The sequence below is a fragment of the Eschscholzia californica genome, unplaced genomic scaffold (genome assembly GCF_041429995.1).
Source record: "Eschscholzia californica isolate CP2 unplaced genomic scaffold, dmEscCali1.0.p SCAF_1, whole genome shotgun sequence".
Lineage (NCBI taxonomy): Eukaryota > Viridiplantae > Streptophyta > Magnoliopsida > Ranunculales > Papaveraceae > Eschscholzia > Eschscholzia californica.
This window is the reverse complement of record NW_028238198.1, coordinates 72,622,386-72,641,251: the sequence shown is the minus strand read 5'-3', so window position 1 is coordinate 72,641,251 and position 18,866 is coordinate 72,622,386. Positions and strand designations below refer to the sequence as shown.

Here is an 18,866-nt window from a genome sequence, read left to right as displayed (position 1 = left end):
TATATAGGAATTGAATAGGTGCATTTGCCTTTTGGGTTCAAAAGACATAACTGTTCGGAACCAGGGACTCAACTGAATATTTAGAGTCGGTGCATCCTGGGCCATCAGATTAGGCTAGAAATCGCGGAGCAAACGCCATCCGTTAGATGGGAATGCGCGTGCCCGAGAGTTTGCCCGACAGAGAAGAAACTCAGCCGTTAGATGATGATCTGGTGGGACCCCGAGCCATGCCCGACACGGGATTAGCGCGGACCGTTGGATCCGCGAGGATCCAACGCTTCTGCGCTCGGCCCGAAGCTATCCCGCCCTCTCATTTGCGCGACGGTTGGATCTTGTAAAATCCCGCGCATTGAACGCCATCGGTCCAGATTAGGACGTGCGCGCTTCGCTCGAACGGTCCCCAATCTGACTTGTCCTCTTTGACGATTTAGTCCCTATTTCAACCGATCTTCGTTCAAACTTTAACCTTGAATTTCTCATTCATCCGGAATCGGATTTGAGTGATTCTTGGCTCTAAATTGAAGAGCTCGACGAGACGAACACAATGGTGCGTTCCGTTTCTAAGTTTGACGAGTCTGGTCGAGCCAAAATCGGCTCCGATTCCAATAATATCGACAACAATGATGATATGGAGACTTTCTGAGCATACTCCCGGGTGTACACCCCCCTCAGAGTGAAAAGATCATTTTGTTCTTTTCACATATTTTGTCACACTGAAAGACCAAAATAGTCTTATCTTGTGAGGGGAAGTACACTTGGGAGTATGTCGCAGGAAATCCTCAATTCATTTTCCTATCAATAAAGGGATTCTAGATTTCTAGGTTCCTCTACTCAACTTAGATCGAAAATGTTATTCTTGCAATGTAAATGAGGAGTAGCTAATTAAAAAACTATGAAATCTTATTCAATCATGTGTATTTAGAGTCATTTTTGGAAACTAGAAATGAGTGAAGGTATTTTCAAGGAAGATAAAATTGACATCCAAAACATTTTTATTTGGCTAATAAACAAGGTTGTTGTAATGCTGACATTAAACCAATTTTTTTTTCAATAATTATCCAATTCAATTTGTCCTAATTGATTTCCTTGTTAGGGATAAAACAACAATAAAGTGTTATTTTCTTTGATGAGCCACTGTTGGAATCGTAGCCGATTTTGGATCGGTTCAAGTCATCAAACTCAGAAACGAGGCACACCATTGCGTTCTTCTCGTCGAGCTCTTAAGTTTAGACTCAAGAATAACTCAAATCCGATTCCGGATGAATGAGATATTCAAGTCTGAAGTTTGGACGGAAAATGGTTAAGTTAGGCACCAAAAGACAATACGGAAAAGTTTGTCTGGGGCCCATTCTCGCAAAGGGAACACGTCCAGATCTGACGGTTGGTGTTCTCTCCGCGCTAAAGGTCAGATCCAATGGATGGCGTTAGGTCCGTGTCGGGCACGAAGTGGGATAAACCCGAAACTCCATCCAACGGTTGATCTTCTTAGATTTCGGACAACTTTCGGTATAAGTCAATCAGATCTAACGGAGGGCGTTTCCTCCGCGCTTTTGAGCGAGATCTGACGGCCCAAATCCCAGCCGACACGTCTGTTGCTAAAGAAGTGACCTGTCACTTTACTTTCCAACAGATGCGTCCCTAAAACCCAACAGAAGTGTCCCTTATGAATGCATCTATTCGAAACCTATTTATAGGACCCAAATCAACTCCAAATTTCAATCCGTTTTTTCCAGAGTGTCAAACATTGTTAGAAGATCATATTAGAGTGTTTAAGAGAAAGATTTAGCAGAATTTTCAAGGAGTTTCATAAGCAAGAAGTTTGGTCCATCTGCATTAAGTCAGAGGTTAGTATACTTTCAAGTTCGTCTGCTTTCTGATTCGAAGTACCATTGAATCGAAAGGTTAATCGTTGTATCCTGGGAGACAAACGCCGGTAACTGTTTGGTACTATACATGGCGTCAATTGTCTTAAGGAAAGAGGAATACCTCGCCTCGATTAAAAAAATTATTCTTCTTCTTATCCTCCGATTTTTCTTTTTCTTTTTAGTCTATCTGATTTCTTAATCAAAGACATTCTGATTTTCCAAATCAGAAGTGTGTTGATTTTTTAAAGTAATAAATCAGTAAACACAGAAGGATACAATTCCTCTTTCCGATCTTAAATCGATAGTGAGATTCGACTACGAATCATCTGTTCTGGATAACAGACATTATCGGTTAGAAATACGAAAGATATTGATGAGTTTTTTTATTCCTTAGTTTTTCTCCATTAATTTGGAAAGAAAGTGTTTTTGATTAATTTACAAATAAAATCAAAGTAGTAATCAGTTTCACCAGTGATTCGGTTATAGACTCGCTGAGTCAACTCGTTGAATCGGTACACCGAAACCAACAATCTTAAGACAATTTAATTACTTCGGTATACTGAACTAATTTTCTGTGTCAGAGACAGAAATAGAGATGGCAACAACTGGTGAAGCCATAACGAAAAGTGTTGGTCCTGCCCATGCCGAAAAACCGGAGAAGTTTAAGGGCATCGATTTTAAGCGATGGGCACAGAAGATGATGTTTTATCTAACCACTTTAGGGTTAGTAAAATATCTGACTGAAGACCAACCAGTCCTTCGAGAAGACGGAGATACCCAACATACTTCGGCCGTAGAGGCCTGGAAGCATAGTAATTTTTTATGTAAGAATTACATTCTGAATTCGTTGGATGATGGGCTTTATAATGTGTATTGTGTTATTGATAGTGCAAAAGAATTGTGGAACACACTACACAATAAATATAAAGCCGAAATTGCAGGAGTGAAGAAATTTATCGTTGGAAGGTTTCTGGACTTTAAAATGGTTGACTCTAAACCAGTCATAACCCAAGTTCAAGAATTCCAAATAATTCTTCAGAAATTAAAGGCCGAATCATTGGTAACAAATGAAGCCTTTCAAGTCCGAGCAATGATTGAAAAATTTCCTCTGGGTTGGAAAGACTTCAAGAATTACCTTCGTCATAAAAATAAAGATATGAGCCTTGAAGAACTCATCCTTAAACTTCGAATAGAAGAGGATAGTCGTACTGCAGAGAAGAAGACAGAGAAGTCTTCAAATACACCAAAAGTAAACGTCATCGAAGGGGGACCAAAACTAAAGCGGAAACGCTCGGGCCGTGAAGTGGGCTCAGGAAAGCCGACGAAGAAGAGTTTCGACGGCAACTGCTTCAACTGTGGCAAGAAGGGACATCTTGCCAAAGATTGTCGTTCTAAAAATGACAAGATCAACAAGACAAAGAAAGCTAAGCATCAGGCTTCTCTTGTTGAAGATGAAGATGTCCAGAACCTGTGTGCAATGGTTACTGGAATCGAAGACGTGGCTGAAAAGTTTCAGAATATGAACCTGTGTGCGGTTATTTCTGAAGTTAACCTAGTTGGAAATCCGAAAGAATGGTGGATCGACACTGGGGCCACGAGGCACGTTTGTGCAGATAGAGCCATGTTCTCCACTTATACCAAACTTGATGAAGGCGAGACACTGTTTATGGGAAACGCCGCAACAAGTCAAGTTCAGGGTAAAGGGAAAGTAATCCTAAAGTTCACTTCAGGAAAAGAAGTAACCCTAAATGACGTCCTGCATGCACCAGACATTCGAAAGAATCTTGTGTCTGGATCGCTCCTTAGCAAGAACAAATTCAAACTTGTATTTGTTTCCGATAATTTTGTTTTATCCAAAAACGGAATGTATGTGGGAAAAGGGTACTTATGTGGGGGGCTCTTTAAATTGAATGTTGCAACTGTAACTCCAAATATTATTAATAAAGAAAAAACATTAGCTTATGTTGTTGATTCTTGTAATATTTGGCATGAGAGACTAGGTCATGTTCATTATAACTCTTTGAGAAAGTTAATGCACATGGACTTAATCCCAAAGTTTGATATTAATTCTTCGGAAAAATGCCAAACGTGTGTAGAGTCTAAATTGACAAAGACTCCTTTTCATTCTGTGGAAAGAAATACAGAACCATTAGAGTTAATTCACAGTGACATATGTGATTTAAAAATGGTTCAGACTAGAGGAGGCAAAAAGTATTTTATCACCTTCATAGACGATAGTACAAGGTAATGTCACGTTTACTTGCTAAGAAGTAAAGATGAAGCAGTAGAGAAATTCAAAATCTATAAGAATGAAGTTGAAAATCAACTTAATCGAAAAATTAAGATTTTGAGAAGTGATAGAGGCGGAGAGTATGAATCCCCTTTCGCTGAAATTTGTGCCGAAAGTGGCATCATTCATCAGACTACTGCTCCTTATACACCTCAACAAAATGGTGTAGCAGAGCGAAAGAATCGAACTCTGAAAGAGATGATGAATGCATTATTACTCAGTTCTGGATTACCTCAGAACTTGTGGGGGGGAGGCAATATTGTCGGCCAACTACTTATTAAATAAGTTACCTCACAAGAAAACAAGTAAGATACCTTATGAGTTGTGGAACGGCAGAAAACCATCCTTTAAATTCATTAAAGTGTGGGGGTGTCTAGCCAAAGTCCTGGTGCCTTTACCTAAACGGGTCAAAATAGGACCCATAAGGACAATAGACTGCATTTTCGTTGGATATGCAGAAAACAGTAGTGCATACAGATTCTTGGTTCACAAGTCTGATATAGAAGATATACATATAAATACAATCTTAGAATCACGGGACGCCGAATTCTTTGAAAATATATTTCCATGTAAATCTATATCAGAAGAAAAATCTCTGAAAAGAGTCAGAAACAAAGAAAATACAGAAATCTCTGAAAGAGATAAAAATCTAGTAGAGGACAAGTCGGATGAGCCTCGAAAGAGTAAAAGGATAAGGGTAGAAAAAACCTTTGGTCCTGATTTTCTAACCTACATGTTAGAAAGTGAGCCTCTAACATATAAAGAAGCTATGTCAACTCCAGAAGCTCCTTTTTGGAAAGAGGCAGTGAACAGTGAGATTGAGTCCATTATGAATAACCACACATGGGAGTTAGTAGATCTCCCTTTAGGTTGCAAACCTTTAGGTTGCAAACCTTTAGGTTGCAAATGGATCTTCAAAAGGAAATTGAAGATGGATGGATCAATCGACAAGTATAAAGCCAGACTTGTGGCTCAAGGATTTAGACAGAGAGAAGGTCTAGATTATTTCGACACTTACTCTCCTGTTACTTGAATCACGTCAATAAGATTGCTAATTGCGATAGCATCTATCCACAATCTTGAAATACATCATATGGATGTAAAGACAGCTTTCTTAAATGGACAACTGGAAGAAGAGATCTATATGACTCAACCAGAAGGGTTTGTGGTACCCGGCCAAGAGAAGAAAGTTTGTAAGTTAGTGAAGTCGCTTTATGGTTTAAAGCAGGCTCCTAAGCAGTGACACTTGAAATTTGATCAAGCAATGTTATCAAATGGGTTCAAAATAAATGAGTGTGACAAGTGCGTCAACACTAAGGTCACTGCTAAAAGATGTGTAATCCTATGTCTGTACGTAGATGACATGCTTATTATGGGAGATAATATAGATGACATAAGAACAACTAAGCAAATGTTGTCGAAGAATTTCGACATGAAAGACTTAGGTAGGGCCGAAGTCATTCTCGGAATAAAAATATCTAGAAGCTCTTCTGGGATAAAATTATCTCAAACTCACTACGTTGAGAAAATTCTAAAAAAATTCAGCAAGAATGATATGAGTTTAGCTCGGACACCGATAGATCCGACTGTGCATTTGATGAAAAATCGCGGTCAAGGAGTAAACCGGTTAAGGTACTCACAGATTATCGGAAGTCTGATGTACTTGATGAATTGTACACGTCCAGACATAGCTTATTCAGTTAGCAAATTGAGTAGGTTTACTAGCAATCCAAGTAAAGAACATTGGACGGCTATAGTAAGGGTACTCAGGTATTTGAGACAGACAAAAGAGTATGGACTATTATATACCAAATATCCAGAAGTATTAGAGGGATATGCGGATGCCAACTGGATCTCAGATACTGATGATACCAAGTCAACCAGTGGATACGTATTCACACTGGGTGGGGCTGCCATATCATGGAAATCCTCAAAGCAAACATGCATAGCTCGATCGACAATGGATTCAGAATTCATTGCTCTGGATAAAGCAGGAGAAGAGGCAGAGTGGCTGCGACACTTCCTTGAGGACATTCTTATATGGACTAAGCCGGTGCCTGCAATAAAAATACACTGCGATAATCAGGCAGCTATTGCAAGGGCACATAGTAAAATGTATAACGGTAAGTCACGACACATTCGTCGACGACATAACACCGTAAAGCAATTACTCTCAGAAGGAGTCATAACAGTAGATTATGTCAAATCTAAGGATAACCTAGCGGATCCATTTATAAAAGGGTTACCTAGAGAGTTAGTAATTGCTTCATAAAGGGGAATGGGACTTTTGCCTAAAGTAAATGAGTAAAGTCATAACGGAAACCCAACCTATGTGACTGGAGATCCCAAGATGTAGGTTCAACGGGAAAACTGAAGTTATATACTGACTCGAACGGAACACTGAAAGAGAATTATCTCTTACCCTTTCCTAGGATGACATCAGTGTTGTCTGCAATGAGAGGTTAAGCGTTAAGCTTTTAATGAATCCGAAAACTTAGAACTTGGGTCTAACGTGAGGTATAGCAGAATACCTTATTACGGATAACCTATATGTGTGCGAACTGATGTCGGTTCTATGAGAAGGTCGTAATGGCCGACTTCTCTAGAGCACACATGAAAACCAGGTTGTTCAGGGCCGAAATGAACACAACCGAGAACTTTTGAAAGTAAGGAACTAGCTGTGTGATAGTTACTCGCTGATTTACAACTCATAGGACCCAGTTCAAGACATAGTTCACTAAGGTCTTTGTAAACCCGATGGCTACTCACTACGGAAGATTCAAAGCCGCAAGCTATCTATCCCGATGCAGCGAAATTCCGCCTCTAACCTCTGTCAGTGTCAGTGTGTCAGTCTAGTAAGTCTGCATGATAGGAAATCTCGAATATTCATTCATGTGGGGGATTGTTGGAATCGGAGCAGATTTTGGATCGGGTCAAGTCGTCAAACTCAGAAACGAAGCACACCATTGCGTTCGTCTCGTTGAGCTCTTAAGTTTAGACTCAAGAATCACTCAAATCCGATTCCGGATGAATGAGATATTCAAGTCTGAAGTTTGGACGGAAAATGGTTAAGTTAGGGACCAAAAGGCAATACGGAAAAGTTTGTCTGGGGGCCATTCTCGCAAAGGGAACACGTCCAGATCTGACGGTTGGCGTTCTCTCCGCGCTAAAGGTCAGATCCAATGGATGGCGTTAGGTCCGTGTCGGGCACGAAGTGGGATAAACCCGAAACTCCATCCAACGGCTGATCTTCTTAGATTTCAGGCAACTTTCGGTATAAGTCAATCAGATCTAACGGAGGGCGTTTCCTCCGCGCTTTTGAGCGAGATCTGACGGCCCAAATCCCAGCCGACACGTCTGTTGCTAAAGAAGTGACCTGTCACTTTACTTTCCAACAGATGCGTCCCTAAAACCCAACAGAAGTGTCCCTTATGAATGCATCTATTCGACCTATTTATAGGACCCAAATCAACTCCAAATTTCAATCCGTTTTTTCCAGAGTGTCAAGCATTGTTAGAAGATCATATTAGAGTGTTTAAGAGAAAGATTTAGCAGAGTTTTCAAGGAGTTTCATAAGCAAGAAGTTTGGTCCATTTGCATTAAGTCAGAGGTTAGTATACTTTCAAGTTCGACTGCTTTCTGATTCGAAGTACCATTGAATCGAAAGGTTAATCGTTGTATCCTGGGAGACAAACGCCGGTAACTGTTTGGTACTATACAGGGCGTCAATTGTCTTAAGGAAAGAGGAATACCTCGCCTCGATTAAAAAAATTATTCTTCTTCTTATCCTCCGATTTTTCTTTTTCTTTTTAGTCTATTTGATTTCTTAATCAAAGACATTCTGATTTTCCGAATCAGAAGTATGTTGATTTCTTAAAGTAATAAATCAATAAACACAGAAGGATACAATTCCTCTTTCCGATCTTAAATCGATAGTGAGATTCGACTACGAATCATCTGTTCTGGATAACAGACATTATCGGTTAGAAATACGAAAGATATTGAGTTTTTTTATTCCTTAGTTTTTCTCCATTAATTTGGAAAGAAAGTGTTTTTGATTAATTTACAAATAAAATCAAAGTAGTAACCAGTTTCACCAGTGATTCGGTTATAGACTCGCTGAGTCAACTCGTTGAATCGATACACCGAAACCAACAGCCTCAGAAATCGCCATTCTCGTTGTGGCCATGTATTGTTCAACAAATTGTTTTGGCCACCTAAAGAACAACTCTTATTGTTTCAGAAAAAAAAACAACTCTTCCTCTAACGAACAATGTTCTTTTAGTTCTTGTAACTTGTGACTACATAAGATAGACTTTGGGATGTAAATAGTCTATGCCTGGTTATAGAAATTTGAAGGATAATCTTGGCATTTAAACTAACAAACTAACTCTTTGTCTATAGAAAAGCAAAATCCGAAGACAGTTGGTAATTATGCGTGTCAATAAAGTTGCCTGAAGTTTGGTCGCAACCCAAATGTTCTAAAATCTCATAATTTTGCCATGTCTTAACTTTTTTTGCACTTGAATATAACAATATAATAAATTTTCAGGTGCAAAATCAAGTTGTTCAATTCAACAAAAAAGAAAAGATATTTTTACACTATGGTGATTTTGCATACCATGTTTTAGTATTGTGCCAGCAATGCAATGACTTAAATTGTCAACCCTACAGCACATTATGTAAATTGATGGAAGTTTCATTAGAGACTGACCACGTTGGGGCTGACTTGGTCTCAATAAGGAGTCATCTCGCTCTTCTACTAACAATTTAGCATCATGTGTTGATACTTTTTTTTTTTTTGTTGAGAGGTGTTGATACTTTAATGCACATGAAATTGAACAAAAGCATCAATTTTTTTTCTTGTTGAAATAATCATCCGTTTTTTAAACAAACCAGAATTTTCATTCATATGAAGGAACACAATCCAATGCATTACATAGTTTTGATAGTTTTGACTCCTTTGAGTACAACAAGGATTTACTAAAGTATATAACAACATGAAACTTACAAAAGTAAAGACAACATGAAGTGAAAGGAGTACAATATTACAAAAATAAAAAGATCATGTAAGTCACAAATTAAAGGTTGGTGTTTTGGGGAAACAAGACTAGTTGCGAGGGGAAAAGGTGAAAACCAAAAAAAACAATAACCAAACACACCCTTAGCATCGCCGACAAAATGTCGCCGGCCAGATTCTTATCTCTTTTCGCTCTCTCTCTTTCTCTCTCTCTCTTTCTTCTGTCTATCTCTTCACTCTCTCTCCCTTCACTCTCTCTCCCTTCACTCTCTCTCCTCAATCTCTCTCTCTCTCTCTCTTCTCGTTCTCATCTGGTCTGGTTTCCAGACGAAACCAGATCGGTTTCGTCTGGAAACAAGGGTTCCGGCGAAGGGGTTCCTCCCCTTCGCTGGAGATATATAGAGATGAGAGAGAGAGAAGAGATGGAGAAGAGAGACAGAGAGAAAAAAAAGTGTTGTCGGATGAAGGACGCTGGAGTTTACAGCGAAAGTCGTCGGATTTACAATGAACGTCGCCGGAGTTTATGGTGAAAGTGGGAGAAGAAGAAGAGGGAAGAAGTTGAAAAAATAAGTGTTTGGAAGAAACAAAAAAAATTTGTTTCTACTCAAAATTTTATACTCCGAATTTTTTTTTAATTTCCCCAAATCACACACCCAAATTTAAACATCGGTTATATCAAGATAAATTTGATATTTTGAAAACTCAAGTACAATCTCACCTTACAAAAATAATTGATAAGACACAATAGTTCATACTATTTGGTAGGTTCAAACAATATTGTTCCTCGTATGAATTTTTTTTGTTGAAACTCCTCTTATGAAATTGCTAAGTAATCTTTGTATAATCGATCCATACTTTTTTTTTGTCGACAGTTTTGATTGATGGATACCTGAATTTCTTTTTTTGTTGAAGGAGATGGATACATAGATTAATAAACACTGGATCTTGTATGGGACGACTTGTGTCTTAATAATTCTCTTTTAGAATCATAAACTCTAGTGTACACCATTAATTCTTTTATCTAACTCAAATTTTGTTGGCTAGCCAAGTGTCAAACTCTTGTGTCTTCCCAATTGCATTAGAGCATCTCCAATGCAAGACTCAACAAAAATTCAAAAAATCTCATGTGTCAAGTGTGAAAAATAGATTTCTAAATGACCTCTTTCCTATTTGGCCATTTTAATGAGACACTCTATTGCAAAACCTTTACCAATGTAACACTCGAGAAAAAACTCTAAAAACTTATATTTTGGTTTAAAACTTATGGATTTGCTTATGTGGCACTTAGAGAATCTCAAAAGGACACTCTAAATTTAGAGTGTCCTCTTAAGGATCTCTAAAATAAATTTTGACACATCACTTTAGAGATTCATGTTGAGTTTTGCATTAGAGATGAAATTTAAAGAAACATTCTAAAAAGTCCTATATGACACTCTAAATTTAGAGTTTGAGTGTTGCATTGGAGATGCTCTTAAACTAGAAACTCGTGTGATATTGAAGCCTCGGCCACACAATTACACAAATGATCAAGTGTTTAATTTCGGCCTATAACACCATTTTCTAAGATGGGTCCCACTTGACACACGTCCAATCACTCTAGCTCCACAAGGCTATACAGCTGCTTCTCTTACTTTCTCTCTCTACCCTCACGGTCACACACTCACGCTCACACACACACACACCACCTCAAAGACAAACCCGTTACAAATTCTGAAGAAGAAGAAGAAGAAGAAGAGGGAAGTCTATTTGTTGATCGAATCCCTTTTTTGATAAATAGTAAGAGATAGTGGGAGAAGGGAATCATTTTAGGGTAGCGTTAAATGTCGGCGATCTCAACAACAACCAGATCAATAATCATAGCAGCTCTTTCTTCTGCTACTACTACTACTACTACTACTATTGTCAAACCTCCTCTCAATCGTCATTTTCTCTTGACTTCATCATTTTCTCTCTCTACTACCTCTACGAAAATCTCTCCTAAATACGGTAAAACCGGACGTTTCTCATCATCTCGTTTAATTTCATCATCATCATCAGTTGCGAATACGATGGGAGAAATTACTGATTCCACCATGGATGCTGTTCAGAAACGTCTCATGTTCGAAGACGAGTAAGTTTTCTTTCTCACTTCGTATCATTCATATTCTTGATTAGATTAGTTGAAAATCATATTTTGATTAAGTTTTTGGGGTTATAGGTCTCTTCATTCGCTTTAATGTTCAATTGTTAATGATTTGTGAAGATCTTAAGTAATTAGCAATAGAGGTTAATGGGGGAAACTTAGGTTTTTTTTTCTTCCCATTAACCTAATTTTGTGGATTATGAATCCACGGGCACGACTCGTCCTTAAAGCTTGTTCAGTGGGCAAGGTTTCCCAAGAATCCGTACACAATCAACGAACAAATAGTCTGCCGGGCCACAATCCGTTTCCTCTCTAAATCCTATCCAACCACATTCCTAGACCGGGATTCAGCCGGGATTGTGGTCGGGTAGAGTCCCATTTTCCATCAACGATTGCCATCATCGTTCAAGATGCAAATTGTGACTCTAAAATGCCATCACAATCCACAATTGTCATTCTCTAAAGGTTGCATTTCCAGTATCTTTACTCTTGTGGCTGGTTTCTTGTTATTGTCGGGGTGACAAATGCTTTCCTCCACCTCGCCCACTCTGTAAGGCTGATTACCCAAATGTAGCCTCTGCTACATCTGATCCTCAATCAAGATGCCTGACGATACCGAGTGATACGAACCCGTTATAATTTGTAGATGGATGTGAGTCGGTGTCGACTAGGCATTTATCATGTTTTACATAGAAACGGTAAGCAGCTTAAGGTTCAACCTCTATCTCGTGCATAAATTCATGTTAGGATATTCTATTTCTTGGAAAGCTCAAACAAACTGTCCATTAAAGGTTTTCTTTACAAGAGAATAACTATTTCAGCTTCTTAATAGATGATGGTCTTGAATATTTTATTTGTGACCTGATTAAATTGGAGGACAATTGATTTTCTTTATTGATTTCAGCCTAAATAAATGTGTAGTTACTGTATCATTCGCTAAGGACAAATATGTTCTTAGCATTAGTTTCTTGCCTTATATGACTCAAGTCCTGTATATTGTATAACATTCTACCCTATTATCCAGGTGCATTCTCGTGGATGAGAACGACAATGTGGTTGGGCATGATTCTAAGTACAACTGTAAGTAAAGTTCCAAAATTCAAAATCCACATTGACCTGAGATTTTTTGAATCGTGCTGTTCATATGCATAATGTATTCATGCAGCCAACTTCTGGATAATTGTGATTTTGTAACTAAATGCCATCCTTTATAACCTTGACAATTGACAACATGAAAACTAAAAATACAAATCAAACTTGAAAGAAGAGAGTCAATAAACTCTAAAACTTATGATGAGTCCAGAAATCATATCTTTGCTCCTTTTGTCATTTGTCGGGTTGCGTTGAAGTAAACACGGAGCTTCATTTTCAAACGGAAAAATGTAAACTTATTTTTGTGCCATTCTGTATCACTGGTTTTCCCATATCCTATCTAAATTTTAGCTGTTCGTGCTTGTTAGAGTAAAATTAATTGAACTACAAAGCCTTTCTCTGCGAAAACTCTCTTACTGCGTTGAGGAGTTGCTGTCCTTATCCACTCCTTGAGTTTTCTGTCATTAATTTGATGTATTTCTCACAATTCGAAGTAATAAAATTTGTCCATAATTAATTTGTCCAAAACTCTGAGGTGTTTTTCTGACCAGTTCGCCCATTATTAGCTGTGTGAATAGAAGGAAGATTTCACTTTGGGCATTTCCTACTCCCGGAGACCCGGGTTCTTTGTCCATGAGTCTCATATACAAGCAGTTGTCGTTTAAGTTTATTTTCACATCTAAAACGTGGATGTTATACTTTTCAATGTTGTCTGGAATGTGGACTGCTCCATATATTGTGTTGTGATACACAGTACGGGGTATGTATGGCTGGCGATTTAGGTAGACCTAGCTTCGGAGTACTGGATTGCTTAAGAACCAAAAATGGGAAGTAGAATCTGTCATACGATACAATATCAGTGGATAGAGTTTCTGATTTTCTTGTAAAACTGTTGCTTTAACCATATCTTCCTTGTCATCAAACTTTTAAGAATCTAAGCTCTATATGTGAAATTTTTATCTGTTTCTTGTTGGCATACTTTGGTTTTCACATCAATATCTAATTACTTTCATATTGTGTAGGTCATTTAATGGAAAAGATAGAATCTGAGAACCTGCTGCACCGAGCTTTTAGTGTCTTTCTATTTAACCCAAAATATGAGTTGCTTCTCCAGGCATGTCTAAACTTCTCCTCCTAAAAAATATCTAATGAACTTTAATATTGTTATTGACTTATTCGTTCATATGGGTATGCAATCTACCTTATGTTGACATTTTCTGTCTTTCCTTTTCTATTATTTCTGTCTTTCATTTTCTGTCTTCCCTCTATTTATTGAACAGCAACGATCTGCTACAAAGGTAACTTTCCCCTTGGTTTGGACGAATACCTGTTGCAGCCATCCTCTCTACCGTGACTCCGAGCTTATAGAGGAGAACTTCTTAGGTATTTACTTCTCGTTCATACATAAGAGCTATTTTGAGTTTCTGGTTCCTTCTTCATTCAATAGTTATTGTTTTGGTATTTTGTTTTTCTGAAGGTGTAAGGAATGCTGCTCAGAGGAAGCTATTGGATGAACTGGGTATACCTCCAGAAGATTTGCCAGTTGACGAGTTCACCCCCCTTGGCAGGATCCTCTACAAAGCTCCTTCTGATGGCAAGTGGGGAGAACATGAATGTAATGATGACTATCTGAACTCATTTTTCTATATTTATGTTATTTGCATCACTGGTAGATTAGACAAGCATAGGATTTAGGTCACCATATAAAGTGGACAAGTTTGATATGTACTGGCCTCCAAAATACCTGGAGTCAAAACCTGTTAAGAGAACAGCTTTATATGTAGCCCTTTAGAGGGGGTCGGGTGGTGTTGAGTTGAAGCTCAGTGCTACATTTTTCTTCTCAAACCAAGTCGTGACCCGCATCAAATGACTAGTGAAATGGGGGGGGGGGGGGGGGGGGGGGGGGACGAAATAAAACCAAACCGAACTATTTCGTAAGTGACAAGTACTTTGCTCGGTTTTCATAGTTGGGATGTGTTGCCTTAGGTTGCAACAAGCCAACAACATGTCAATATTATGTTCTCTAGGGTTCAAAAGCTAACTTGCTAAATATCTACTTGTAGTAGACCAATCAAGAAATGAAATTTCTTTCTTCAGTTCGGTTTTCAATTTATAACATTGCCTAAATAGACTTCTGATGCTGTTTTCCCCTTGCAGTGGATTATCTACTTTTCATCGTCCGAGACGTGAAAATGCAGCCAAACCCAGATGAAGTCGCCGATGTTAAATATGTAAATCGAGATCAACTAAGAGAGATATTAAGGAAGGCAGATGCTGGTGAAGATGGTATCAAACTATCTCCTTGGTTCAGGCTAGTCGTGGATAACTTCTTATTCAAATGGTGGGACCATGTCGAACAAGGGAAACTTGATGAAGTTGTAGACATGAAGACCATTCACAAGTTGACCTAGAAACACCTCTAGGTAAATAATTTATCAGGTTTTTCCTGTTCTCAGAGCATTCGCAGTGAACTCAACTTCTACATATAATATTCTCACTTGAATAACTTAGGTTTGGCCCCAAAATGCAAGGCCTTACAACTGGTAAATCATATACATATTATGTATTCTGTTGTGGTGGTTAGGGCAATTTTAGGCCTTGGCATATTTCAATGCGCTCCTATTTGTATAGTTTGAATTCTGGATATGAGAACAAACTTTGTTTTAAGACCTATTTTACTGAAGAACTAGAGGTATTGCACATATATATGACTCAGATTCAGATCTCTATAGCACAAACATAACTTGTGTTTAAGTTGATTCTAACATGTTAACTTTGGCCAGTTGATATGCCATGGGGCCTCTTTGAATTTGGGTAAATCGCAACTTGTTCATGCTAATGGTGGTGGTGGTGGTTTGTACACATATATAGCCTTCCTCAAACTAGTAAAACACGAAGGATAGGTTCCAAGAAGACACACAAACAGATCAATTTTGAACCACCAACATTTTCACTAACAAAAAAGAGGATGAGTTACAATATCAACCACCAAAACAAACAGATTCCTCATCTGCAAACCCACCTGAATCATCAACAACTTCATGACTACCTATCACCACGTCATCTTCCCTCGTAAAATTAGTAACACTGGATGCAGATGAACCAACTGTTTCAGTAAACATTTCATCTGAAAATAATGCCTTTCTCTTCCTTCTAATCTTCTCCCATTTCTTCGCCAGATCAGTCACTTCTCCCTCTCTCTCCTCGACAACCCTTTTTCTCGCAATTTCTGACAGCCCATTTCTTCGACGAGCCAGATTACTAGCAACGTCTCTCCGACTCGTTCTTCTTGATGTCGGAAAAAAAACTTGCTTACAACAACATAAAATGATGATCAAGAGCATAATATACACGTATAAAGAAGTCCAAACGTAAAATGTCCATTTCCAATTATGTACCGTATCTTTTCTCCAAGGAAGGTGTGAGTTCATGAGGATTTCAGCTACATATAACTCTGGTAGGGATGAAGTTCCAGCCCTAGGTTGGAGTTTTACTCTGACTGCTACCGTGGGGGGATTTCCCTCCTTGTGGTTTAGTAATGGAACAATCAGTTTTTGGGTCTCACTTGATATTCCTAGTAAGAGTGGAATACTTGCAAGAAATGTACGCGCTAGTCGTACCGGTAAGCTTCTAAACCGTAACATACAAGGTTGGCTTGATGTTGCTACGATTTTTCCGTTCGTTGAGATGATCTCTGATGTAACCTGATCCATTGACGAAAAATCTATATGAATTCTAAAATTGAATCGAAAAAGGATGATCTAAAGAGTTCAAGGGAAGTTACATAACAAATAAGCAACAAGATTAAAAGTACACAAGGAAAAAAGAAAAAGAAGGGCCTAGCTACACTTGTCTACTTAATACATTAAGGAAAAATTTAACATGGCTCCGTTTCATTGTCGGCTTGCAACATTAAGTCATGCATGCTAGACTGTGGTGATGTTTGTTTTACAAATTCAGTTATGAAATCTGACTGGAGATACGTTAGGTCGTGTGCAGTTGAAATAACAAATATCATTTTTACCAGACGTGTGCATTTGACGAGTCCAAGTGGGTTAATAGACAGGAAAGAACCCTGAATTGGGATTGTCAAAATGGTATGATTGTGCCTTCACCAAAACACGTCATCCTGAAACGACAAACAAAGTCACACTCACACTGAGTGGATTCGTACTCCGGTTAATAGTCACAGTAATGGGTGGGGTAGTGGATTAACTCTCTAGGACAAAATGTCTATTGATATTTTTCAAGACTTCAATGTCAAGAACCGAAAGCCCCACGAATTCTAGGATATTTACATGTCTTGAATTTAGTGTCTTTCATCGTATATTGAATGTGTGAGAATAGTCTCACATGGGAGAATTAGTCAGCAAGAATATAATGTCTAGGTCCTCTCCCCTCATCGCCTATTGTTTTTGAGTTTGATGACCACAAACTTAACATGGTGTCAAAGCTAGGGGGCACGTGTTAGACTTAAAAACCGCACGTGCTCCACATCACTCAAAAAAACACGTGTTAGACTAACCACCCTACCATCAAGGGGCGCGTGAGAATAGTCTACTAAAAAAAAAAAAATTAAGGGCCTTTGGATGTACCTGAAAAACACCAATCTGACGGTTATAATCCGATTCAGGCATCAGCATAACCAAAGAAACATAATAAGTATGGCCCACAGGAACAACTCTCTTCTTCCCACCACCAAATGAGAAGACAGCCGTCGGATGAGGTTCAGTATAATCAAAATGAACATATTCTCTCAACATTACAGGTTCTTCAACCCATACCCGAACCAACCCGACTCCAATTGCAACAGAAATACCCATTAAAGCAACCAAAACAAAACCCACATAAACCGCACCTAATAACCCGAACCCGATTCTCTTAAACAAAATTTCACCACTTTCAGCGACACGGGAAGGGACACGGCTAGCAGCATCAACGACATCTTCAGTTTTCTCTCTGGCCACGTCAGCACGGTGGAGAGAGTCAGAAGCTAGAGAGAGAAAAGAAAAGAAAGGTGAAGAGAGACTTAAATAGATGAATTCTGCTTGGTAGGATATGAGTTTAATCAACCATTCAGCTGGTTTTGGGATCAGAAAGTTATCCTCCTCCGCCGTTTCCTCCTCCTTGGACGGTGGTGGTTGCGGAGAGAAGGTGGTGGTGGTGGTGGCTATTGTGCGCCTGGGGTGTTTGGTTGGATGAGGTTCCATGGTTTTTGTTTCGAATAATCTTTCTGTAGGGTTTTGTTGGTTGCATGAAGAGGGAGAGTGAGAGGTGGCGTCGAGGTAGTCTGGGTATTTGACACGTGTTTAAACCAGGAGTTAATAAGAGTGTGTTACTGTTGAGTTACTTGAAATGTGGGTGAAGATACCTTACCCGTTTATGTATATCTTTTGGGGTCCATTCCAATTTGACACCTAATTTGTGCCCATTTGAAATTTTGGGTCTTATATTTGTGGATGGAAAGCGTTTTAATCTGTCCAGACTCCAGACTATGTTTTTGTTAGTACAATTTATAATTTTTGAGTTTAGGGTCCCAAAAGCTACCCAAAACACACTTTTAGTTCACTATAATCCTAATATGAAATATTAAACCAAATTATTAATATAAATAGAAATCTAGTCCGATTGGGTCCATCTCCATAGAAAACATATATCTCAGGTTTTGTATTAAATTATAATACCCATAATGACCTTGTATATAAGACAATACCTTCTTTTGAATATAAATCGCCAAATATTCTATTTCTTTTTTTTATCTTCTTTTTCCTCTCTCCTATCTCCTCCCACATTACAGAAACTCTTTATTCTCTCTAAAATCGAAACCCAAATCCTTTATTTCCCCTCTCTAAAATCGAAACTCTTTTATGATTAAGAAATCATTATTCATTCTCTATTTTTGAAGACTTCAAGCTTCTTCCAATCTATTTCACCGACGCAATCCACCATCGTTTCTTTCGAATTCCATCCTCAAATAATTAGGTTCGTATTCATGAGAAGAATAACAGCTGCTTATAATGGTTAAAGTATCACGATTCATCTTTCTGTTTAATGTTCTTCATCATCATCTTTAAACATATCCATGATTTTAATTGCAATCGACTTCATCTACTTCGTTTGAACTTTCATTTATCTGCATCATCTTTAAACATCTTCATCATTATAAATTTTCTCTCTCTAAGATTCATGACCTGTTTTTTCATCATTGTTAAATCCGTGTTTACAATTCATTATCTTCGATTATGATATCGTTGTCTCTATGTTTTTGTTACTTTTCATTAGTTCTAGGTTTTAGATTTTGATTGTTAGAACCTCTGCTGTAACTAGATGAATATTTCCGTATAATTTTTTGAACCAGATGAAGGTTTCCGCACCATTCGATTGTAACAGATTTTAAATTATAATAATTTTACCAAACATTATGTGTATTTTATTACACATAACACATATTATTCACATAACAGTGGTCGTCTTATT

The 18,866-nt window shown here is 38.2% G+C and overlaps 2 protein-coding genes across 2 annotated transcripts; one reads left to right on the top strand and one right to left on the bottom strand.

The window, feature by feature from the left end:
* Positions 1-10,606: 10,606 nt before the first annotated feature.
* Positions 10,607-15,091, top strand: LOC147568941 (isopentenyl-diphosphate Delta-isomerase I-like). The gene is made up of 6 exons (XM_086655377.1): positions 10,607-11,285; positions 12,322-12,377; positions 13,412-13,503; positions 13,670-13,772; positions 13,867-14,004; positions 14,547-15,091. Exons 1-6 carry the CDS (start codon positions 10,996-10,998, stop codon positions 14,798-14,800), a joined length of 933 nt encoding a protein of 310 aa, XP_086511503.1. The 5' UTR covers positions 10,607-10,995; the 3' UTR covers positions 14,801-15,091.
* Positions 15,092-15,314: 223 nt separating this feature from the next.
* LOC147568940 (Putative adipose-regulatory protein (Seipin)) lies at positions 15,315-17,633 on the bottom strand. Its single transcript, XM_086655375.1, has 2 exons — positions 16,985-17,633; positions 15,315-16,093 (listed from the first exon to the last, which is right to left on the bottom strand). The coding sequence occupies exons 1-2, from the start codon at positions 17,597-17,599 to the stop codon at positions 15,371-15,373; spliced, it is 1,338 nt and encodes a 445-aa protein (XP_086511501.1). The 5' UTR covers positions 17,600-17,633; the 3' UTR covers positions 15,315-15,370.
* Between the last annotated feature and the right edge of the window lie 1,233 nt (positions 17,634-18,866).

Excerpts from the sequence above, each read along its gene's own strand:
- LOC147568941 (XM_086655377.1), top strand. The coding sequence starts at position 10,996 with ATGTCGGCGATCTCAACAACAACCAGATCAATAATCATAGCAGCTCTT. Across the intron at positions 11,286-12,321 it reads CGTCTCATGTTCGAAGACGA|GTGCATTCTCGTGGATGAGA; the intron begins GTAAGTTTTCTT and ends CCTATTATCCAG. Across the intron at positions 14,005-14,546 it reads CAAGTGGGGAGAACATGAAT|TGGATTATCTACTTTTCATC; the intron begins GTAATGATGACT and ends TTCCCCTTGCAG.
- LOC147568940 (XM_086655375.1), bottom strand. The coding sequence starts at position 17,599 with ATGGAACCTCATCCAACCAAACACCCCAGGCGCACAATAGCCACCACC. Across the intron at positions 16,094-16,984 it reads GTCAGATTGGTGTTTTTCAG|GTTACATCAGAGATCATCTC; the intron begins GTACATCCAAAG and ends TCAATGGATCAG.